General features: G+C 39.1%; 1 protein-coding gene and 2 pseudogenes across 6 annotated transcripts in view; all 3 read right to left on the bottom strand.

Moving 5' to 3' along the window:
- Positions 1-381: 381 nt before the first annotated feature.
- LOC119518193 lies at positions 382-1197 on the bottom strand (annotated as a pseudogene).
- A 3785-nt stretch (positions 1198-4982) lies between these two features.
- Positions 4983-5297, bottom strand: LOC119518194 (annotated as a pseudogene).
- Positions 5298-20394: 15097 nt separating this feature from the next.
- Positions 20395-26288, bottom strand: part of GGA2 (golgi associated, gamma adaptin ear containing, ARF binding protein 2) — a 35238-nt gene continuing 29344 nt past the window's right edge. For 5 of the 6 annotated variants that reach the window (XM_037815259.1, XM_037815257.1, XM_037815262.1 and 2 more), the window contains 3 exons: positions 24075-24244; positions 21997-22107; positions 20395-21446 (listed from right to left, as the gene is read on the bottom strand). In XM_037815259.1, the coding sequence (XP_037671187.1) occupies positions 21336-21446; positions 21997-22107; positions 24075-24244 (392 nt within the window). In that variant the 3' untranslated portion in view covers positions 20395-21335. Of the gene's footprint in view, positions 21447-21725; positions 21793-21996; positions 22108-24074; positions 24245-26288 lie in introns of all 6 variants that reach the window. The other variant, XM_037815258.1, reaches the window with a different exon arrangement.

Here is a 26288-nt window from a genome sequence, read left to right as displayed (position 1 = left end):
TAAAATTCCAAAAATACATAAATACTCCTTGTACCATGCGTTATGCACCAGTTGGGGGCAAACTGATGAAGTCATGGCTGCCACTTTAACAGTTAAACACTGCATCTCGAGAGTTCTCCCGTCTATCCACAGTGTATGGTGAGGTATTGGAAAGGTGGCAAACCACCTCTGCATTGAAAAGTTTGTGATGGAACGTCTCCAAATTAGAGGAAAGGGGGATACCAGGAGGGGGGGTAGGCAGGGTAAGAGAATTTTAAAATAATACTGCTTGGGAGTGTATATTATAAGACAGCTACTTTACCTTGTCTATCCTTTATCCTAATCTTGAATAACTGCATATTCATGCAAAATAAAATTTCTGTTTTATAGGAAGAAGGGCAGTCTGTTAGGAAAAGCATATTCTGTTAGAGGAAGATGTGAAGACATCTCTCTCATAAGTGCCATTTACTTGGTGAGTCTTTTGGCTACATCACTGTATGCTATTTCAACCTCCTTGTCACTGGGACAGGTATTGGTGAACTCATCCCTACTATAAGTGTTAATTAAATATCTCCAGATGCCAGTCATTCCTTTCAGGTTATCAAAATTGTGATACTTTTTGGCCACCACCTTGACAATGTGTAGTTTGGGCAGCATGTTGCAATCAGCTAATGTCATTTCATTGCCATCCAGAAATTTACGTGTGGAAAATTTAATATCCTCCAGACTATTCTCATCAATTTCCTCAGGGAGGGGAGAATTCAGCTATTCATCCAGTTTCTGCAGTGTTTTCAACAGACCCTCTCCAGTGCTTCATTAGCCGCTGGCCTTCAATTCTTGATATATGCAGAGAATTGGCACCATTCCAGCAGTACTTGATTCTGGGTGTTTTGGTGAAAGTTTTAAATACTTGGGAGGGCATAACACTTCCTCAAGAAATTCCTCAATCTTATTTACATCCGTTTTGACTTCATTGTTGAAAGTTATAGATGCTGGGTGAGTCCCGGGAGCCAAGTTCTGCAGGTCTGCAGGTTTCCTTTTCAGGTCAACAGTAGTGACAGTAAACATAACGCCTTTGAGCCAAAGAATCATGAAGAGCCTCTGAGAGAAGGGGCAGTTTCCTATGCTTTCACCGTCACTGCCAGCGTTGACGAGGAGCTCGATGATGGGCTCTTTGTCCTCCTCCTTCAGCCGGTTCAGTGACATCGACAACGCCATGGCCGGCTTGGTGAGCTCGGACGGCGGCTGCTGGTTGCCAGCCCCCGCCGCGCTGCGCGTCACTCAGAGTCCCGGCGTCGAGCTCACAGCGGCCTCGGCCGCCCAGCACTGCCCCACGCCCGGGCACGACCTTAGCCTCTCCTTTGCAGGAACAAACTTCATAAGGGCAAGTGCAAAGATTGAGGGCTCAGCCTTCTAAATTGATAGCCCCAGTATCTGTGAGAATATCATTAATTCCCCAGGTGGGGAAATTTAATATTTCCAACATTTTCCCCCAGTCCCTCAAGGGGACTTTACAAATACATTTTTATTCTCTGCCCAAATTACTCTGGGATGTATCGGGGCTTCATACTAACCTGTACAAGCCAACCAGATTTCACTCCCTACTCAACATTCCATGTAATTATGGTATCTGAATAAACTGACAATAAAAGTTAAATTATATAGTGTGTTACAAAATATATAGATTTTGCACCCAATAAATATGTCTTCCTTTGGTCTCACACAGAAACTGAAGTTTTAAAAACACCGTCACTATCATCCTTTACCCTTTAGTCTGATTTACCTTAGTCCTAACCAAGTCCATTTTGTTCATATCTCTAATTGAAGTCTGATCTCTTTTTTTTTCAGACTCTTTAACATTTGCTGTATGGAGTAATGGTGACATTCATAGCTGCCAGACTCTGACTCTGAGTTTCAGGTGTCACACAGATACCCAAAGTTCCAGGGACTGGCCAGGTTATTCACAAAGAGCTCAGGATCTCAGAATTTAGAAATAACCATTACAACTCAGAAAAAGATGTAACTGCTGTAAAAGCATACAATCTAGGAACCTTTACAATAAGTCTTCCCCTGGTAACCTATGCTCTCAGATTCAATTCTCAGAGTTTGCACATTATATAGTTACTCCATATTAGTGAGGCATTATAATGTCTTTCTTTCTGGTTCTGGTTTATTTCACTCAACATACTGTCCTTAATATCTATTCACCTCACAACTCCACTACTTCTTGTAGCAGCTCAGTATTCCATTGCATGTATACATCACAATGTACCCTTCAATCAAAGTACCCTTAGGCCACCTCCATCCACTGCAGATTGTGAATACTGCCACCATAAACCCCATGGTGCAAATGTCCATTCTTGTGCCTCTTTTCAATTCTTCGAAGTATATACCCAATAATCGAGTTGCAGGATCATATGGCAACCCCATGCTTAGCTTCCTGTAGAACCACCACACTGCCCTCCAGATGGGCTGCACCATTCTACTTCCCCACCAACAGTGATTAGGTACATCCCTTTCTCCATATTTTCTCCAGCACATGTATCCCTTTGTTTATTTTTTAGATGGTTTTAGTCCACACACCATACAGTCCATCCCAAGTAAACAATCAAAGGTTCCCTGTATAATCACATAGTTATGCATTCACCACCACTATCTATATAAGGGCATTTCCATTTCTTCCACAAAGAAACAGGAAGATGCAAAAAAAAAAAAAAAAAGAAGACAACTAAAAAGCAATAAAAGAAAAAATAAAATTAAAATCAACTACAATTAAAAAATCAGACACCACCACCACCAATGCCATGAATCCCATAACCCTCCCTTATATCCTCCATTTATAGACATTTAGCTTTGGTATATTGCCTTTGTTACAAGCAGTGGAAGCATATTACAATGTTACTGTTAACTCTAGTTTGCATTGATTGTATTTTCCCCCAATATCACCCCATTTTTACACCTGGCAAAGTTGACATTCATTTCTTCTCCCTCATGTAAAAAACATGTTTGCTCATTTAATCACAATCATTGACTGCTCTAGGTTTCACTAAGTTATACATTCCCAGTCTTTATCTTTTATCTTTCCTTCTGGTGTCCTATGTGCCCCTAACCTTCCTCTTTCAACCATACTCACAGTCATCATTGCTCAATGTATTACATTATTGTGCTACCATCACCCAAAATTGTGTTCCAAATGTCTCACTCCTTTTCCTATCTGTCTGTTGTGCTCCCTTTAGTATTTCCTATAGAGCAGGTATCCTGTTCACAAACTCTGTCATTGTCATCTGTTTGTCAGAGAATATTTTAAACTCTCACTCATATTTGAAAGACAGTTTTGCCAGATATAGGATCCTTGGTTGGTGGTTTTTGTTTCATTATCTTAAATATATCACACCACTTCCTTCTAGCCTCCATGGTTTCTACTGAGAAATCTGCACATAATCTTATCGAGCTTCCCCTGTATGTGATGGATTGTTTTTTCTCTTGCTGCTTTCAGAATTCTCTCTGCCTGTGACATTTGATAATCTGCTTACTAAGTGTCTTGGCATAGGTCTATCCAGTTTGGGGTATGCTGTGCTTCTTGGATCTGTAATTTTATGTCTTTCATAAGAGATGGGAAATTTTCAGTGATTATTTCCTCCATTATCGTTTCTGCCCCTTTTCCCTTCTCTTCTCCTTCTGGGACACCAGTGACATGTACATTCATGTGCTTCATGTTGTCATTCAATTCCCTGAGTTGCTGCTCATATTTTCCCATTCTTTTCCCTATCTGTTCTTTTGTGTGTAGAATTTCAGATGTCTTGTCCTCGAGTTCATGAAACTTTTCTTCTGCCTCTTCAAATCTGCTATTGTATGTCTCCATTGTATTTTTTTTTAGTGCTTTACCATTTACAAGTCTTTCACATATATTCTCCTTTGACCCTCACAACAACCTTGTGAGTTATGCAGCACAGATACTCTGCTCATTTAACAGATGAGGAAAGTGACTGACATGCCAAGGTTATATAATTAGTAGATGGCTTCTATTTATTTTATCAGTCTTTGGCCTAAAAATTCAGTACCTAACCTCCCTTCATATGTGCCCTACCTACTTCACAGGGATAGTGACGATAAAATGAATTCAAGGCTAGAAAAATACTTCGAGGGAAAAAGCACTAAATAATTATACCCACAAACTATAATCTTCCATGATATATGGCTCATTCCCCTTCTCATACCAGCTGTGCATGAACCCAGAATTTTATATTGCTTCTGTTCTGTGCTCAACTAAGCAGTTTTCCTAAGGGTAAGGCAGGGGAACAATGTGATCCTGTTTAAAGTTATCTAATTTACAATCAGGATAACTGCTGTTAGAGCAAATTGAAAAACAATTAACACAGAAAGGCCAATGCCAACTAGGACCCACTGAAGCACAGAGCAAAGCAAGGCAACTTTATCAGATAGGACATGAGTGCATAGAATGGAAACATGGTGTCAGAGTTCAAACTGGCACACACATGGTTATCTAAGGCAAAGTGACGGCTAAGAAGAGTTATTCATTCTGCATTATATAAACAAGAGCAGAGGATTCATGGGAACCTGTGCAAATGCATCGTGTACCACACAGATCTTTCCAGCTGCCAACAGGGAATATAAACAGTGTCATCTTCATTTTCAAGAATGACTATGCCTGTGCTCATTTCCTGTCCTAAACTACGGAATAGCTCCATGTTAAACTTCCTTGGCTAAAATATAACCAGTACCATCATTACTAATCAGACCTCTTTTAAAGTAATGAAAACTATTTCGATAGCTGTTTAGATATTTTTCAGGATTTACTTCAGATTCTCCTGCTTTATATTGAGCTTTTATTGGTGATTCTATGTATTTATAACAATTAAAGTATAAGTGAATTTAATGTATTAAAAGAGTTCTATAGCATCTGTTCAGAAAAGATTATATACCATACAAACTATTCAAGTCATACAAAACCATTTTCAGTGTCTTTTCAACTGAGAAGAAACCTATTCAGCATGCTTCTCCTCCTGAGGTGGTTCATAATGAGAAAGCTTTATTTTCAGTTTTTTATTTTCTTTTCTACAATAGCTTCATATTTTCTCTTTCATTTCTGCCACTTTTAGGCATAGCAGTTCTATTTCTGGATTTTCTGGGGTAGCAGCTCCTAAGTGATGCTTTAAAAAATCCAAAGCACTGTTAGGTTTTTCTGGTTCTTTATATAGGTCTACCAATACCTTGGTCAACATGTCTAGCACCCCCAACTTCTCCAAGTATTTCCAGAACTGCTCATGCTTCGAGTCAGTGGCCTTGTAATGGGCCATAATGACAGCAGCCATGGTGTAGCTGGCACCCGAGACCATGGCTCTCCATTTAATTTTTCATATCATGTATTATGCCTTTCATTCCCATAAGTTCTGCTGTTTTTTTTTTCAAACTTTCAAGTTCTTCCTTATATTTGCCTAATATCTTCTTTATATCCTTCATCTCTTTTGCCATATCTTCCCTCAATACATTGATTAGATTTTTGAATTCATTTAGGTGATTTGTTTGATTAATCAGTTGTTTCAATTCCTGTATCTCAGTTGAAGTGTAAGTCTGTTCCTTTGACTGGTCCATATCTTCATTTTTCCTAATGTGACTCATAAGTTTTTGTTGTCTAAACATCTGGTTTCCTTGATTACCCCAGATTTTCCAAGAGCAGATGGCCCAGGTGTTAGGAGGAGGCTGTATTCAGTATCAGGTTTCCCTGAGGGTGAGACCCAGTAGATTGTGAGACTTTCCTGTGGGGCCTTTCCTATCCTACCCAGCTGGTGGCACTTGTCAGCCTGCGCTCCCCACTGGTGTAAAGAGGTGTGGTCCTTTTAATTCTCAGTGTACGTTGTCCTGACCAGGGTCCGAGGGTGTCAGAAACCAAGCTTAAGTTGTTTCTGTTCCCCCACCCCCCAGACCCTGGTGTCTGAATTCTCTGAGGGACAGCAGCCACATGAGCTGGGCCCCATCCCCCTTTTCTTAGGGAAATACACCCTTTGGGGAGTTATCTTCTAAACCTGAATTCCTCCTTTGTCTCTCTGACTCTGTTAACTTCACCCTTGTCTGAGTTAGCACTGACAACTGAAAATGCCTGAGGCTTTCTCTAATGAGATACTTAGAATGAGAGGAAAAAAAATGGAAAAGAGAGAGAGCCCCTTTTCAGAGCCAGTCCCAAGCCCCCCAGTTTCTCCAGTCAATTAGTATTAGTACCCGGTTCTCTGTGCTTGTTTTCTTGGGACACAGCCGTTTTCCAGTATTCTGAGCTCAGCTGTCTCCAAAAGTCTCTGTTTTTAATTATTTATGTTTTTTTTTTTTTTTTTCTGTCAGCCCTGTCTCCTCCCTACTGGGAGGAACCTCTGGTTCCTTTCCTGCTTGCTCTGGGTTTATTTATGCTTGTAGCTTGTATTCAGTAGTCTAAATTTGTTAATTAAAACTGCAACAAATGAATGTCAACCATGCAGAGTGTTGAAAAAGGGATGGTATTTGGGAAAAAACATAAAGCAAACTGGAGTCTATGGTGAACACTAACATTGTAATATGCTTCCAGTAAAGGTAACAAAGGCAATATACCAAAGTTAAATGAGTATGAGAGGGGGATATAAGGGAGGGATATGGGATTCTTGGCATTGGTGTTGTTTTCTATCCTTACTCTTATATTGTATTGTAGGACACTTTTTCTTTTTATTATCTTTTCTATTATTCACCAAAAAAAAAGAAAAAAAAACAACTTTGTCATAGTAATCAATATGTTCAAGTGCTGACTGTGGTGATAAATGTACAACTATATGACGGTACTGAGAACAACTGATTGTACACTGTGGATAATTATATGTTATGTGAATGTATCTCTATAAAATTGTAGGAAAAATATAAATTGGGGTAAAAGTGCTGGAGAAATCATGGAGAGAAGGATGTACCTATTAACTGTTGATGAGGAGGCAGAAGGGTGTAGCCTTTCTGGAGGTCACTGTGGTGGTTCCACTAGAAGCTAAGTATGTGGGGGCCATAAGGTCCTGCAACTTCATCATGGGGTATGTACTTGGAAGATCTGAGAGCAGAGACGTGAATGGACATTTGCACATTGGTGTTTATGGAGGCAGTATTCATGATTTGCAGTGGGTGGAGGTGGCCTAAGGGTACACTGACTGAGGAACAGAATGGTAAACTGTGGTGTATGCATACAATAGAATACTGAGCAACTAGGAGGAGTGAAGTTGTGAGACATACAAGGAGATGAATGGATCCTGTAGACAGCATTTTGAGTGAAGTACGCCAGAAACAAAGGCAAACACTATAATACCTCACCAATATGGACTAATTACAATGTGTAAACTCAGAATTGAATCTTAGAGCACAGCCTAACAGGGAAGAGATTATTGTAATGGTCCCTAGATTGAAAGCTTTTACAGCAGTCAAATCTATTCCTGAATTGTAATGGCTATCTCCAAACTCTGAGATGTTGATCCCTTGGTGTATAATCTGATTGGTTTCTGGAACATTGGGTATCTGTGTGACACCTGAAACTCAGAGCTAGAGCTCGGCAGATATGAATGTCAGTATTAATGCATAATGCAACTATTAAAAAAAAAAAGCTGAAAAAGAGCCCAGACTTCAATTAGAGATATGCATGAAGCAGATCTGGTTAAGACTAGGGCAAATCATGCCAAAGGGTAAAGCTTGAAACTGATTGTGTGTTAAAACTTCAACTTCCACGTGAAACCAAGGGAAGAGATGTTTATTTGGTGTAGGATCTATATTTTCTAAACAATATAACTTCTATAGTCAGTTTGTTCAAACACCACAATTACATGGAACTTTGAATAGGAAGCAAGATATGGTAGGTCTGTATATGTTAGAGTGAAACAGCAACACATCACAAAGTAATTTGGGTGGAGAATAAAAATATATATTCAGGGGCACCCTGAATGGGGACAAAAACTAAATGAAAAATAGGGTGAGATGGGGGGGATGATTTGGTTGTTCTTTTTTACTTTTAAGTAAAAATCTTATTCTGATTCTTTCTGGTGTAAGGAAAATGTTAAAAAAATAGATTGGGGTGATGAATGTACAACTATATGACGGTACTGTACACCATGGATGATTGTGTGGTATGTGAATATATCTCAATAAAACTGAATTTAAAAATAAAAACGCAATTGGAGCTCGTTTCAGTTACTTTCCCTCGCTCCAGGTAACCTGCTTCTTTTTTCCACAGGGAATTGTTACAACTCAGCCTGCTATGACAGTGGGGGAGGGGCGCCAGCTCCACAGTTTGGGGAGCTCCACTTACAGTTCTATGCTGTGGTCTCAGCTGCTCCACCCATTCCAGGCTGATGTACGATGTGTGTTCAGTCACGGATGTCCCCCAACAGTTGTTCCAGACTATTTACTAGTTGTTCCCGGCTATCTACTAGTTGCTCTAGATGACTGACTAAATTCCATACCTCTCTATGCCACCATCTTGCCCTGCTTCTGGTCTCACTAATATTATCTAACCAAAATGAGCAAATTCTGGGAGTTAAATTCAAGAGCACAGGTTTTTAGGAGACAGAAAGAGGGCAGAGATTGGGCATCAATGCTTAAGGAGTACAGAATGTTCAATAAGATTGATTGTAAAGGTCCTGAAATGGATAGCACAATGCTGTCTGATGTTGGCACGGTGTTGTGAGTATAAATGAACAAAGCTGGGTGTGAGTATGGTTGAAAGAGGAAGGCTAGAGTCATGTATGTCACTAGAAGGAAAGCTACAGGATAAAAACTGGGACTGTATAACTTAGCAAAACCTAGAGAGGACAATGATGGTGGTTAATTGTGTAAATATAAGAAAGTTCTTCCATGAATTAGAACCAACGTAGGTCACTATTAAAAGATGTTAAAAATAGGATAGTATATGGAAAAAATACAATTAATACAAACTAAGATCTATAGTTAACAGTAACATGTAATATTATCCAATAATTATAACAAAGGCACTATACCAAAACTAAATGTCAGTAATAGGGGGATAAAAGGAGTATGGGATTTTTTTTCTTCAGAAAAAATGAGAATGTTCTCATACTGACTATAGTGGTAAATGCATAACTATGTGATTATAGAAAGAGCCATTGATTATACACTTAGGATGGAGTGTATGGTGTGTTAATGAAACTGATTTTAAAAAAAGCAAGCTGGAGAGGCAATATTTATATCAAACAAAATAGATTTTAAGACAAGAGTGTTGCTACTGAGAAAGAGGGACATTTAATAATGAGGAAAGTTTCAATATATCAGGAAGACCTAAAACTTTTAAATGTATATGCATCTAAAATCAGAGCCCCAAAATTCATTAAAAGAACTGAATGAAAAAAAAATAGACAAGTCAATGATAATTGTAGAGGACTTAAATACTTTCCTTTCAATAACTGGTAGAACAACTAGATAGAAAATCAGGAAGGAGTTGGAAGACTTCAACAACATTATCAAACAACTTAACTAACATATACAGAACTCTCCACCCAATGACTGTAGATATACATTCTTTCAAGAACACATGGGACATTCTCCAGGAGAGACCAATGCTAGGTCATAAAAGAAGTCTAAATAAATTTAAAAAGCATTTAAATCATGCAATGTTCTCATAACATGGAATTAAATTAGAAATCAACAATAGAAAGGAATCTGAAAAATACACAAATATTTGGACGTTAACACATTTCTAAATAATTCATTGGTCAAACAAGAAATCACAAGTGAAATTAGAAAACATTTTGAAGTAAATTAAAATGGAAACATCAAAATTTATGGGATTATGTGGTGGGTAGCAGGGATTTAAACCAAGGAACCCCAGAGATTGCTAGCAGCCAGCAAAAGAATGTACAGAATCCAGAAGAAAGCAAGTCGTGTAGTTATCTTGATTTGAGACTTCTTTTAGTGTCAAAACTGTGAGCCAATAAATTCCTGTTGTTTAAGCCAAAAAAAAAAAATTATGGGGTGATCTTCATGATTTTTCTGAAAACCTACAACAACCTTGAAAATGGTACGGGATCCAGCAAAAACAATGCTTAGAGAGAAGTTTATAGCTTTAAATGTGTATATTAGAAAAGAAAGGTTTTTTTAATCAATAATGTAAGATTCTACTCTAATATACTAGAAAAAGAAGAGCAAACTAAGCTCAAAGCAAGCAGAAGAAAGGAAATAACAAAGATTAGGAAAGAAATTTCTAGACTAAAATATAGCTTACTTTTCATGCTCAATGTTAAGTTTTTGAATAGAAAAGACAAGACATTCATATGATTCAAAATCTTCATGTGAAATGTCCAGGAACTCTTCAAAGAAGGTAATTTTCTTTTATTCCTTCTTCCCTTCCTTCCTGTGGCTTTGAATATAGATGGGATGTCTGGAGCAAAAGCCATCATTTTGTGACATGAGGTTGATGAGTCTATCCCTGGATGGTGATACAAGGGCGGGTTGGAGATTGCGTCCCTAATTGCTATGTGATGCGAATACCAGTTCTGGAGTAACTACCTCTGGCCTTCTTCTACATGAGCAAATAAAGCTCTGTGTTTAAGCCACTTTCATAGGGTCTCAAAGGCAAAGGCCAGGCCTCAAGAGGAGCTGCAACACAACTAAAAGGCCACCAACAGCAATTCCTCTTTCTCCCTAAGTCTGCACGGTCTTTGGTCTCTGCTTCTTTCAGTATATCTGCTTTGTTTCTCTTGCAAGTCAGGCTTTCTCTGCTTCAATAATTCTCTGCTTCTATTGTGGCAAACCCAACAAATTTCAGCCTGTCACCTTCCACTCTAGCCTCCAACAACAACTGAGGCTTTTGTGACCCAATACACCATTTTTGCGAAAGAGACTCTGGTTCAGCTCTCCACTCTTCATTCAATTGACCATGACTAAAGGAAACAGCCATGTGTCACTAACATGGAAACCAGGACCAGCAACGTGGAACCTAGCAGCAGGGTGAGGGGCAGGACTCTGAGGACAGAGGGAGGAGTGCAGGGAGTGGGCAGGCCCTGGAAAGATTTTCTGCAATATAGGTCTTCTACATTTCTTAACATTTATTCCCAGGAATAAACTACGGATGCAGTCATCTCCCCCGACCACCACCACCCTCCCCACCCCGCCAAAATATAGCTGGTTAAAACTGATACACAGAAAACAAGTATTTTATTTTGTAAACAGATATCTTACTAATTCTTATTAGTTCTAATATTTACTTGATTCCTTTGGGTTTTTTCATATAGATGTTAACTGCAAATGACATTTTGACTTCTTTTCAAAACATTTTAACATTTTTTTTGATAGTTCTTTCAGCATGTTACTAGTATGGCTCCTAATCTGCTTCAATAATCTGTATTATCTTCCTAATCTGTATTATCTCTAATACATATCAAACATGAGACTAGCTGTTTGATTTTATTAGTAATAAATAGTGAAATAAAATGCCTTTTATAAATCTAATGAGATTATCATATGGTTTTTCTCGAGCTATTATTGTGATTAATTGCATTCCTAGAAAATGTGTGTTGTACAGTGTATTGTGTTTATACGCTGCTGCCTTTAAAGCTAATCTTTTAGCTGAAACAATTGTCTATAAATTGACATATAGAGAAAGTTCTGTGGGCCCCTCAGAGCCAAAAAACCCATGTCCTACTTATTCATTGAACTCCCTCTTGATATCTTTTGAAATTTGAAATCCCCAAGGCAGCTGCTGCAGATAGCCAATCAAGCCCCTGGTTCACTATGTTCAAACAAATACACATTAAAGCCCAACTTTGGTACATCTGCCCTTGAAGGACAGACAAACCCTGACCAATCAGGAGTCAAGCAAACTTCCTTTTATATATATATTAAAATGGTTTGTATGGGAATGAAGGGCATAATGGAGACAAAAAACACAATGGAGGGATACAACAGCAGATTTGAACAGGTAGAATAAAGCATCAATGAATTGTAAAACAAGACATTTGAATTCATACACACAAAAGAACAGATGGTGAAAAGAATGGAAAAATACAGCAGGGTCTTAGGGAGCTGAGTGACAACATGAAGACCAGGACTGTATAACTCAGTGAAACCTAGGGTGCTCAATGATTGTAATAAAAGGTACAAATATGTTTTTACATGAGGTAGATCAAATGAATGTCAACATTGTAAGGTGTTAAAAACAGGGTGGGATTGGGGGGGAAGTATCAAGACAAACTAGAGACTATAATTAACAGAAACATTGGATTATGCTTCCTTTAATATAGCAAAGGCAATATACCAAAGCTAAATGCATATTGGGGGGGGTGGGGGAATAGGGGAAGGGTATGGGACTCCTGGCATTGGTGATGACTCTTTATTCTTTAGTTTAGTGCTATCTTTCCACTTTCTAGCTGTCATGTTTTTTTTTTCCTTTCTCTTTTTTTCTTTTTCTTTTGTCTACCTTCTTTGACTCTTCCTCCTTCTTTGTGGAAGAAATGGAGATATCCTTATATAGATAGTGGCGATGGTGCTGAGTACATAAATACGTGACTATACAGGGAACAGATTGTTTACTTAGGACAGAATGTATGGTGTGTGAACAAAACCGTCTTAAAAAAAATGGGTTGATGAAGAAATCTTGAGGGCACTATATTGAGTGAAATAAGACAGACACATAAGGACAAATACTGCAGGGTCTCACTGATATGAACTAATTATAATACGTAAACTCAAAGCCATGAAATATAAGTTACCAGGATAGAGAACAAGGCTGAGGAATGGGGAGCAGTAGCTTATTATGAGCAGAATGTTCAAACTAGGGTGAACTTAAACGTTTGGAAATGGACAGAGGTGATGGTAGCATGCTGTGAGAATAACTAACAGTGCTGAATGGTGTGTGAATGTGATGGAAAGGGTAAGCTAAGAGTCACGTATGTCACCAGAAGGAAAGCTGAAGGTCAAAAAATGGGTATGTATAAAACAGTGAATCTTGTGGTGGACAATGTCTGTGATTAACTGCACAAATATTAGAAATCTCTCTCATGAACTAGAACAAATGTATGACACTATAACTAGAAGTTAATAATAGAGGGGCATATAGGAAAAAATATATATACCTATTGCAAACGATATACTACATTTAGTAGTATTTTAACATTTTAACATTTTTTCATCAACAGTAACAAATGCACTATACCAAAACTATGAATCAATAATGGAAATTAGGGGTATGGGAGGATTTGAGTTTTTTTTTTTTTTTTTTGGTCTTAATTTTTTTTCTGGAGTAATGAAAATGTTCTAAAAATTGAAAAAAAATTTATTGTGGTGATGGATGCACAGCTGTATAATGGTACCATGGACAACTGATTGTACACTTTGGATCCTTGGATAGTTGTATGGTATGTGAACAATCTCAAAAAAAAAATCACAATTAAAAAAAAAAAGCTGATAACACAGGCCACCAGGAGATAGAAAGAAGGTAGAAATTCAGCTTTTCATGCTAAAGGACTACAGAATGTTCATTGACTGTATAGATCCAGAAATAGCATAATACTGTCTGGTGGTAGCACAATATTGTAACTACACTGAACAAAGATGTCTGTGAGTAAAGCTGAAAGAGGTGGGCTAGGGGCAAGAATGACACCTGAGGTAAAGATAGAAGATAAAGACTGGGACTGTTTAACTTAGCAAAAACTGTAGCGGTCAATGATCATGAATAAATGTACAAATATAAAACTTCTTGCATGTGGGAGAACAAATGAATGTCAACCAGGCAGTGTTGGAAAGGGCAAAGCAAACTGGAGTCTATGGTCAACAGTAATATTGTGATATGCTTCCATTAAATGTAACAAAAGCAATATACAAAAACTAAATGTGTATGAGAGGGGGATACAAGGGAAGGATACGGGATTCTTGGTAGTGGTGTTGTCTACTATTGTATTGTAGGATATTTTATTTTTCTTTTTATTATTTTTGTTATTCATTTAAAAATAAATTTTTTTTCATAGTAATCAGTATGTTGAAGTGCTGACTGTGGCGATAAATGCACAACTGTACGATGATACTGTGAACAACGGATTGTACACTGTGGATAATTATGATATTTGAATACAGTTCTATAAAATTGTACGGAATAATATAAACGGATAGAAGTCCTGGTGAAAACAAGGAGAGGGATGTACGTATTTACTGTTGGTTAGGAGGCAGAATGGTATAGCCTTTCTGGAGGACAGTGGGGTGGTTCCACACGAAGCTAAGTATGTGAGTGCCTTAAGGTCCTGTAAACTCATTAGGGGGCATTTACTTGGAGGATCGCAGAGCAGGGACATGAATGGACATTTTCACACTGGTGTTTATGGAGAGAATATGCATGTTTTACAATGGGTAGAGGTGGCCTAAGGGTATATGGACTGCGGAACAGAATGGTGAACTGTTGTGTGTGCATACGATGGAATTTTGAGCAACTACCAGGAGTGAAGCTGTGAGACACTCAATGAGGTGAATGGATCCTGTAGACAGCATTTTCAGTGAACTACACCAGAAACAAAGGCAAACACTATAATGCCTCACCAATATGGACTGTGTAAACTCAGATTTGAACCTTAGAGCACAGCTTATCAGGGGAACGCTTATTGTAATGGTCCCTAGATTGTAAGTTCTTACAGCAGTCACATATATTTCTGAATTGCAATGGCTATCTCCAAACTTTGAGATGCTGATCCCTTTGTGTATAACCTGATTGCTTTCTGGAATGGGTATCTGTGTGACACCTGAAACTCAGAGCTAGAATTTGGCAGATATGAATGTCAGTATTAGCACATATAGCAACTGTTTAAAAAGCTGAAAGCGTCCAGACTTCAACTAGAGATATGAATGAAGTAGATGTGGTTAGGACTAGGGCAAATTGGGCCAAAGGGTAAAGGACAATACCGAATGCATTTTAAAACTTCAAATTCCATGTGAGACCAAGGGAAGAGATGTTTAGTTGGTGCAAAATCTGTATTTCCTAAACAATCTAACTTGTACAGTTTGTTCAAATACCATAATTACATGGGACTTTTAATAAGAAGTGAGACCTCGTAGGTTTGCATAAGTTAGTGTGAAATAGTGTCACAACCCAAAGTAATTTGGACAGACAATAAAAATATATATGCAGGGCCCCCCTGAGGAGCTGGGGGAAAATGCAGAGGTGTTGGGCTTCCTCACCTGGATTGTTGCTTATGTTCTCAAACATTGAAGACTGGCAGTTTGATGTGCCGAGCCCTCAATCAGGAACTTGCCCTTATGAAGCTTGTTACTGCAGAGAGGCTACACCTGCTTATAACTGTTTCTGAGTCTCCCTCTGAGAATCTCTTTGTTTCTCAGATGTGGCCCTCTCTCTCTAGCTAAGCCAACTAGGCAAGTGAACTCATTGCCCTCCCTGCTACGTGGGTTCTTGGGTATAAATTTCCCTGACAACGCAGGATATGACCCCCGGGGATGAACCTGGACCTGGCATCGTGGGATTGAGAACATCTTCTTGCAAAATGAAACAAAATAAAGTTTCAGTGGCTGAGAGATTCCAAATGGAGCTGTGAGGTCACTCTGGTGGGCATTCTTATGCACTACATAACCTTTTCTAAGTTGTAATGCTTTGGAATAGTTAGAAGAAAATATCTGAAATTATCAAACTCCAACCCAGTAGCCTTGACTCTCGAAGACGATTGTATAGCAATGTAGCTTATACAGGGTGACAGCATGATTGTGAAAGCTTTGTGGATAACACTCCCTTTATCCAGTGTATGGATGGATGAGTAGAAAAATGGGGACAAAAGACTGGATGAAGAATAGGGTGGCAGGGGTGGATGATTTAGGTGTTCTTTTTTTTTTTTTTTAATCTTCATTTTATTGAGATATATTCACATACCACACAGCCATACAAAACAAATCGTACATTCGATTGTTCACAGTACCATTACATAGTTGTACATTCATCACCTAAATCAATCCCTGACACCTTCATTAGCACACACACAAAAATAACAAGAATAATAATTAGAGTGAAAAAGAGCAATTGAAGTAAAAAAGAACACTGGGTACCTTTGTCTGTTTGTTTGTTTGTTTCCTTCCCCTATTTTTCTACTCATCCATCCATAAACTAGACAAAGTGGAGTGTGGTCCTTATGGCTTTCCCAATCCCATTGTCACCCCTCATAAGCTACATTTTTATACAGTTGTCTTCGAGATTCATGGGTTCTGGGTTGTAGTTTGATAGTTTCAGGTATCCACCACCAGCTACCCCAATTCTTTAGAACCTAAAAAGGGTTGTCTAAATTGCGCATAAGAGTGCCCACCAGAGTGACCTCTCGGCTCCTTTTGGAATCTCTCTGCCACTGAAGCTTATTTCATTTCCTTTCACATCCCCCTTTTGGTCAAGAAGATGTTCTCCGTCCCACGATGCCAGGTCTACATTCCTTCCCGAGAGTCATATTCCACGTTGCCAGGGAGATTCACTTCCCTGGGTGTCTGATCCCACATAGGGGGGAGGGCAGTGATTTCACCTTTCAAGTTGGCTTAGCCAGAGAGAGGGCCACATCTGAGCAACAAAGAGGCATTCGGGAGGAGGCTCTTAGGCACAATTATAGGGAGGCGTCTAGCCTCTCCTTTGCAGCAACCGTGGATGACTTAGGTGTTCTTTTTTACTTTTTTTTTTTTATTCTTATTTTCACTTTTCCTGGTACAAGGAAAATGTTCAAAAAATAGATGGGGGTGATGAATGCACAACTATATGATGGTACTGTGAACTGACTGAACTCCTTGGATGGCTGTATGGTATGTGAATGTATCTCAATAAAACTAAAATTTTTTTTAAAACGGTTTGTCATCCCTAGAACCCCTGTCCTTGCATGCGATCTGCTTTCTTTTGCTGCACCAAAACTTCATTGTCCTGAATAAATTGCTGTAGTCTGCAAACTAGACTGCAATTTGTCTTTCAATATTAAAAAAAAATGCTTCAGATTTTGGTGTGAACGTTTAGTCTGAATATACCTTTGTTTGCAAAATTTAATTGAATAAATGTCTTTATAGAGGTATGTTCATTCTTACTACTTTCTACATCAATTATGGATTCTTGTTTTCCTTTGACTAAATTTAGTGGCTAGAATTCCTCATTAGGGACTAGATTTGGGAGGGTAGTTTCCAACTACCACAAAAATCTTATCCTATCCTTGACATTTACTGCCTCAGTATTAATTCGAACTTCTCCAAAATTTTGAATATGTGCTTTAGATTTTTATTTTATGAGGTAATTTAAAAATAGCTTCGGGCAAGTTAAGCCTATTCAGGCTGTGGAAGGGAGGTGCACAAGCTAATAGCAAATTACCAAGACTCACCTTTCACTTACTAGGTGCCAGTCAGCATTGTAGTCATATTACATACATATAAATTCATTTAATTCTCAAAACAATCCTATTACATACATATAAATTCATTTAATTCTCAAAAGCACTATGAGGTAGTGCTTTTATCACCATCTCTATTTTACGAGAAAGGATCCTGAAACAGGATAAATTACTTGCCCCAGGTCACACAGTTGGCTAGAGGCAGCTGTGAAGCTAAATACACTTCAGGGTTGATTTAATTATTTCAAACTGTTGGATCTTCGGAAACAATCTCTAAATTTAAAAGCCTGGGTATCTGAGGGCTGTAGCATTACATTATGCTATTTGAGTTTCAACATTTTAAGTTCTAGTATTACCTTTAGAAGTGGGATGAAGTCTGTATTCTTCTCAAGAATAAAATTCAAAGGAGCATAATGTTTGTACTTTTTTAAATACAAGTTTTCTCAGAAGACACATGGTATAATTGGCAATAAACTGAAGCAGGGGATCAAAAGGCCTGCATCTTCTCATTCAAGCTCTGACTGTGTGATGACAACTGCGTACCTTCGGTGCCTCAACTAGAGAATGAAAGGTTTGGCTTGTTTTATCTGAGAACACTTCCTGTCTTGCCCTGTTTGGCTCCTTCTTTCTGGGTGAAGAACATCAGGTTGTACTCTTTCCCAGAAAATAAAACCTTGGCTAGCATTCCAGAAACCTCTACCCAAAAGTTTTCTTAGTTAAAAAACAAAAACCAGCAGTAGCAGCTAGTTAATAGATGTTTATACTCTTTGGGGTGGGTAAATATACTCCATATTAAATAATTTGTGATTTGTCAACATTGTAGCAGTCAAGTACTATTTGTATTTTAGAATATTGCCTTATTTTTCTATTTTGTCAGCTCTCAATTTCCATTATTTCATCTTTAATGGGTAAGATGTACTTTTATTTTGGTTAATTAAGCTACATTTTCCATTTTCCAATACTTCCTATCTCCACTGCCCACTTATGCGAGAGTGGCTGATGGATGAGGAAGCATTTGAGCCCAGTCGTCAATTCATTGGAGAGATACAGGAAGATGGATTAACTGCATGTATAGTCAAAAGGATATGAAAAAAAAAAAGTGGCATTATCAAAGCCCAAGAGGACTTGCTACTCTTGGCAAATGACACCAGTAGGCAGATTTACAGAAAAGCACTGGACACCAGCATAAACAATTTGAATTCGATCCTGTAGGCATTAGGAAACATTCAGAATTTTGCAGGTGATCAAGTGCTCAGATTTGTAAGAAAGAGAATTATGGTGGTGACAACTAAAATGGATGAGAATTGGGAGGCAGGTAGGCTACTGCCATTACTTTTCAAGAAAATATGAGGGCCCAATGTGAAGCAGGAGAGGGCAAGATGTGGTCTTTAGAAAAAAGACTGGAGTCTAGGTAGGTGCTTTCAAACAAAAGACCAGAAGGGGAGAAAAGGGTTGGGAAGACTGGTTTCCATTCTAAGCATTTAATAACTTGATGTAACAGTAGAACTTCCAGGTAGGGATATCCACTGACAGTTTGAAATATGGATCTGATGTCAATGAGGAGGTAGAAACTTGAGCTAGACATCTGGGAACTATTAGTGATTTGGGGTGACAGCTGAAACCACAGATATGCTTGACTGCCCAGGGGTTAGTGTGGAGACAAAGAAGAGTCCTAGGAACTGAACCACTACTTAATGGACAGGGAGGAAGAACAGTCACAGAGGTAGGACGCGAAACGGGGAGAGCAGGATCCTAGAAGAGTAGTTCAGGATGGAGGAAAACACTCATCATCACTGCCAAATTCCACTAGGTATGCTATGAATGTTTCTCCACTAGCCTAGAAGATCCACAAGGGCAGGGACTTTTTGCCACTGCTGTAGCCCTGGTGCCTACAATAGTGCCTGGTTCATGGTAGCTGGTCAATAAACACTTGTTCACTGAATGAAAGATTGAGGGCTGGACTCTAAATGAAGCGGTCACCCAACTTAGCAATCAGGAGGCATTGATAACATACCCCATGGCCATTTTCAGGGCACCCTCCTTCTCCCCTCCTCCCACACCACATCCCAACCACAGCCACCTACCAGAATGCCACTGGGGTCCCTAGAAGACAGTAGAAGCTTCAAGCAAACACACTCTGTGATGTTTTCACAGGCAGACATTGTCATTAGATGATGAATACCTCTCAAAGACACTATGTAATAGCTACAGACCCTATAAAAGTGACATAAAACACTTAAACACGAAAGTAATTTTGGAATAAAGTTAATGCTAGGTAGTTAATGTTTAATAGATACAGGATTACCATTTAGGGTGATGGAAAAGTTTTGATAATGGATGCTGGTAAAGGTAGCAAAACATTGTGAATTTAATTAACACAACCGAATTGGATACTTGAAAGTGGCTTAAATGGGAAATTTTATGTTGGCTATGTTACAATACAAAACTTAATCCTGTGGGGATTTTGCCAAATGAAGAAATCATCCCATCACCTGTTTTATAATAAGTGTTCACATTTGCTTAAAAAATAGTATACCTGATCATCTTTTTTTACAGCACCCAACCCCACCAATTAGTGTTGGCTGATGTCAGACTATCAAAACAAGTTGAAAGATCAGGCTATAAAGTACAAGATCTTGTAATGAGTAGCCCCAAGCAGAGGCTTGCAGTCTCTGAGGTAGAATCCAGCCGAGTCAGGCCAGCTGCTCAGACCTCAAAGCCCTTCACTGGGCCTCTCAGACTGGCTCAAGTTCCTTGTCCCACTGTTCAGGCCAAGGACATATACGAACATGGGCAAAGTGCCTACACATAGTAGGTACTTGTTAAATACTAGTTAACTGTAAACCTGAACTTTTCCTTCAGAACAGAAACGTTAACAGGGACATCCACCTCTCCTCTCCAGCTTTCTTCAGATCGTTGGGGCATCTCTCTTCACTGAGGCACTTCTTAGAGTTCCACATGCTTCATGAAGCCTTCCCTACTTCAACAGATGATGGTACGCTTCAGGCCGATCATCTCTAAATTCATCTCTTATTTACACAACACTCCACAAAGTATATTTGCTAATGGTATTTATTCAGTGATTTCTACATTAACAGTTACCACTTAAATCATTGCTAAACTCTTTTTATATATAGTTGCATCACAGTTTTTCATCTTGGATTGTAAAGTCAAAAACAGGCAAGGACCAGCCTGTTGGGTATGATTTACAATGACTAGCATGATATCAACAATCACAGAGCTCTGAGTAAACGCTTGAGGAAAGAGGATGGGGATGGAGATGAGGATCCCGAGTAAGGGCGCAGATAGACTGCCCAACCCACAGAAACTGAGGCCTGAGTAAGGCCTCAGATCTGCTTTCCTCTCTGCCCTAGAGGGTCCACCTGAGGGCAGGTCTAAGGCACAGTGGTGAAGGACATGACTGGCCCACTGAGTGTGGTCCTCTGGTCTAGAGGCAGCCGCTTGCCAGGAAACAGTGCAACAAGTATTCCATTTAGAAGACCTTCCCAAACACATGGAAGCAGCATTCTCTAATGGAAATGGAGACAAGGTCTTTCTTGGAAAAGAGGGCTCCAGGAGATACCCTCTGCCCCAAGACCAACCAGGTCTCTTTTACAGTCCCTGAGAACAGCAACCTGGGAGTAGCAAGACTTTCAAAGGCTGACAAGGCACAGAGTGGATGAATGAAAAGATAATACATGAAAAACACCTTTGGCTTATAAAACCTCAAACTGGAGACAGAGAATACCACTGTCCACCTACATGCAGAAACAGATATGGTTGTATCAGAGATGCTCATCAAAAATGCTTCCACATTTCACTCACACACACACACACACACACACAGAATCTGCAGAATAAGTCAGCGGTTGGTACCCAGAGCCTGACAACAGGACAGAACTCTTGGCACTCTGCACTAAATCACCATTATCAGATCTGTCTAGACAGCAAAAGTAACACTGGCTTAAGCTTGAAAGGCAGGGTCCATCTTGTGAAAAGTCAGGCTGTACCCAAGACAGCCAGGTCTGGAAAGTCTGTCACTTCTCCTACTTCACTGAAAGGCTGTCCACCTTGGTTGAATGTCAGCTTATACCGCAGCCGGATGGGTTCCTGGACAAAGATATATGATGTTAAATTAGTAGGGAGCAACCCAGAGACCAACCCAGAGAAAAACCTTCACCCACCAAGCAGCTGCCAAGGAAAAGTATATGCTAATATCTACCTAAGCGAGGGCTTCAAGCATTTGTCTAACTTGGACCCTAGACTAGACCCTTCAGCACTATAAACACCAGGGGAGCCAGGCATACATCCTGGGAGCCCTCCCACATTTTTCAGTCCTGAAATGGCCCGCAAATCAGAGACCAGTTAAGGAAGACAGAGACGCCTCACCCTTTCAGGACTCCATGGTATTAGGGAAAGTTCTTATGTCCCTTTTTCGGTTCCCAGTTGTTACCACCTGTCACAGATCATTCAATAAGCCCCAAAGAAAAACAGATGCTAGCAAGAGATAGTCAACCACCGTCTACCACCCCCACCACCCCAACCAAACTGCAGACTTTAGAACTAGGTCTCAATATGCTCCTCTCCACCTTCATGTTCACTTCTCTTGAGTTCAGGGTCCCCAATTCCCTGCTATCAAAGCTAAGAAATAAGAACATACTTTGTGTGGATTATCAAGCAGTAACATCTGCGAGATCACGGCTGGAGGCATCAAAGGACTGAATGCAGGAAGTCTGGAGCTAGATGCTGGCTGCAGCTTCACTCTCATGGACTATTAGGGAGAAAAACCCAACATATAACTCATTCCTAACAAACTACAGCTTCCCTAGTCCCAAAATATCCCAGAGTAATTTGGCAGAGAATAAAAACGTATTTGCAAAGTCCCCTTCAGGAACTGAGGGGAAATGTGGAAATATTAAATTTTCCCATCTGGGGAACTGATGATATTCTCACAAGCATTAGGGGCTACTAATTTAGAAGGCCAGAAACTTGATCTTGGGGCTTGCCCATGCAAAGGAGAGCTAAGCCTACTTTAAATTGTGCCTAAGAGTCACCCCCAGAGCACCTTTTTGTTGCTCAGATATGGCCTCTAAGCCAACTCTGCAGGTAAACTCACTGCCCTCCCCATCTACATGGGACATGACTCCCAGGGTTATGGATATCCCTGGCAACATGAGACATGACTTGCAGGGATGAGCTTGGCCCTGGCCTTGTGGGATTGAGAGAGTCTTTTTGGACCAAAAGGGGGAAGAAAATTGAAACTAAAAGTTTCAGGGGCTTAGAGATCTCAAACAGAGTCGACAGGTCATTCTGGAGGTTATTCTTATGCATTTTATAGATATCCCCCTTTTTACTTTTTAGTGTATTGGAATAGCTAGAAGGAAATAACTTAAACTGTTGAACTGAAACCCAGTAGCCTTTATTCTTGAAGACAACTGTGTAACTCTTTAGTTTACACTGTTTCACTGTGATTGTGAAAACTTTGTGGCTCCCACTTCCTTTATACAGTGTATGGACAGATGAATAGAAAAATGAGGACAAAAAGTAAATGATCAAACTACAACCCAAAACCCATGAATCTTGAAGACAATTGTATAAAAATGTAGCTTATGAGGGGTGACAATGGGATTGGGAAAGCCGTAAGGACAACATTCCCCTGTCTGGTTTATGGATGGATGAGTAGAAAAATAGGGGAAGGAAACAAACAAACAGACAAAGGCACCCAGTGTTCTTTTTTACTTTAATTGCTCTTTTTCACTTTAATTATTATTCTTGTTATTTTTGTGTGTGTGCTAATGAAGGTGTCAGGGATTGATTTTGGTGATGAATGTACAACTATGTAATGGTAATGTGAACAATCGAATGTACGATTTGTTTTGTATGACTGTGTGGTATATGAATATATCTCAATAAAAAGAATATTAAAAAAAGTAAATGAATAATAGGGAGGGATGGGGGTATGGGATGTTTTGGGCATTCTTTTTTTACTTTAACTTTTATTCTTATTCTTTTTTTTGTGTGGTAAGGATAATGTTAAAAAACTCATTGTGGTGATGAATGCACAACTATATAATGGTGCTGTGAACAACAGATTGTACACCGTGGATGACTGTATGGTATACGAATATATCTCAATAAAACTGAATAAAAACAAAACAAAACAAAACAAAACTACAGGTTCCCTGAGGGAGATGAGGTAGGCAAGAGCTTGACTTCCACACCACCCTTCCAAGAGGAAATGGGTTTCTCAGGAGACACAGTTCCCCAAGACACCTATGGGAACCCAAGCAGATGGCTCTTGGATCCAAAAGATGTTTCCTTTCACACATAGAATATATCTGAAGTCATGTGGTCAGTGGTTGGCATTTGAGAGACAGTATAAAGAGTAAGAATAATGTTGGAGTCTGCTTCTTACTAGTTTTGTGTGACTGAGCAAAACACTCAACCCTTCCTAGCCTTGAATTCATAAATTACAAAGTAGAGGTAATAATAGAACACGCCTCACAAGAGGCCTAGAGAATGTATATCTTTATTTTTGATTGCCTTGAATCTTTTCCTTTCAGGACATGATGCTTTCCTCCATTCTTATGATTCTGGTATAGCTGTTAATCAGTGAGGCCTGCTGCCCTTGGAAAGGGGTGAACATATTATCCAACAGAGTTCCAACAAAGGACCTGGTGCTCAAGGCCAATAACCATTACTGAAAAATTCGAAGGAGCTGGCCAGGGGCTGCCTCACCTTTGGCACAGCCACCTGAAACATGACATCCCAAACAGGCTGGGGGGCCGTGCTCATCATGGTCAGCAGCAGCACCTGTACCTCTGGGTGCCCGGGAGCCGCAGTCTCGGAGAAGTGGAGCAGAATCCTGAATCCGTTCCGGTCATACACAATAATGGGAGGCAGGTTGCCTGGTAGAGAGACAGCCAGCCAGAAGTTAGCAATACTACGGACTCAGCCAAGCTGGAAGAGGATGTGCACATTATCACCAAACCCTGCTGCTCCTCCATTCAAGACAGGGGTTGGACTTGACTTGTCTGCACTGCCATTGCCACCACCATAATCCAAGTCCTCATTCCTTCTAGTTGGACACCTATCAGCCTCCAAACTGGCATTTCCCACCATCTACCCAGCCTATGCATGTGACCAAATGGCATTATGAGGAAAATGCACATTTTCTGAGAGAGATGTAATGATTAAAATAATGGGGGAACATGGTAGGAACTACTGAAAATCAAATAATGAAACAAAATCATCCTTAATTCTACCCCAAAATAAGCAGTTCTAAAATTTTGGCCTATTTCCTTCTGGTCTCTTTTGTGTAACTACACACACACACGCACATGCACCCACAAGCACATATATATAACTTTTCAAAATTATTAAGAAAACAAATCTCAATTAGTCTGGTTAATGAAATTCCATTAAAAATCCTACAGGATTATTTTAATTTACTTAAGAAGTGTTTCTAAAGTTAATTTGGAAGGAAAAAATATGCATGAGACCAAATAAGATCTTTAAAAAAAAAAAAAAATTAAAAATTAAGAGGGCTAGGGCAATTTGCATTAAGCAGATACTCAGATACTGTATAAAACACAAGTCAAGCAATGTGGTATAAAACAGAGCATACAGAAACAGATCATGTATGAGAATTTCACATGAGGACATGTATTTCAAAATCGGTGGCTGATTCACCAAATGTAACCGTATGGAAAAAAAAATTGAATGAATATCCTTTCTCTCATTTCAAACATCAATTACAACCAAAATGCAAATTATAAAAATATACTTAACTATCATACTGTCAAAGATTTAAAATACTGAAAATACCCAGTGCTAATGAGGGATGGGTAAAAAGGCAATCTTTCTGGCAGGCAACGTGGTACTACAGACCAAAATTTTAAATGTCTACACCCAGCATTTCCACTTTTAAGAAAGTAACCTACTGAAATAAGCAAGTATAAAAGAAAAAAATGGGTGTCCAAAGATGTTTACTATATCACTGGTTTTTGTTGTTGTTTATCGTGGTAATACATACAAGATTTCCCATTTCAACCACTTTCAAGCATACTTTCAGTGGCATCAATTATATTCACAATGTTGTGTTATCACCACAACCCATTACCAAAACTCATCCATCTCCTCGAAGAGAAACTCTGCACCAATTAAGCTATGACTACTCCATTCCCCATTCCCCCTGACCCAAGGAACCTGTGATCTACTCTGTCCCTATGAACTTGCTTATTCTAGCTATTTCATATCAGTGAGATTATACAGTATTTGTCCTTTTGTATCTGGTTTATTCCATTCAACATGATGTCTTCAAGGTTCATCCATGTCATAGCACATATCAGAACTTCATTCATTATAGCTGAATAATATTCCATTGTATGTGTATACCATATTTTTACCCGTTCATTTCTTGATGAATAACATTGCTATGAACATTCAGTTACATTATCAGTCTAAGTCCCTGCTTTTGATTCTTCTGGGTATATACCTAGAAGTGGGATTGCTGGGTCATATTGTAGTTCTCTGTTTGACTTTTTGACGAACCACAAAACTGTTTTGCAGCTGCACTGTTTTACATTCCCACCAACATGTCTGAGAGTTCCTATTTCTCTACATTCTTGCCAACACTTATTTTCTGATTTTTTAATAACAGCCATTCTAGTTGGTGTGAAGCGGTATCTCATTTGTGATTTTTATTTTATAGCAAACAACTAGAAACAAATCCTTCAGTAAGGGCTTAAATAAGTTCATTATGGAACCTCTACTTAATGGTATAATGCATGGATACAACAGAAGTAAAATTTGGGGACCCTGACCCAATCGAGAGGTACAGTGAATACCTTCAGGTTTTCATCCACCAACAGAAGCTTTGAACAACCAAGAACTGGCAGAAATATCTTTATCAAAGCTCCAGAAAAATAGTTAAAGGACAGTAGTAACAGG

Source organism: Choloepus didactylus, chromosome 21 (assembly GCF_015220235.1).
Source record: "Choloepus didactylus isolate mChoDid1 chromosome 21, mChoDid1.pri, whole genome shotgun sequence".
In the NCBI taxonomy this organism is placed as follows: domain Eukaryota; kingdom Metazoa; phylum Chordata; class Mammalia; order Pilosa; family Megalonychidae; genus Choloepus; species Choloepus didactylus.
Note: the sequence above shows the minus strand (reverse complement) of the source record. Positions and strands in the feature narration are given on the sequence as shown.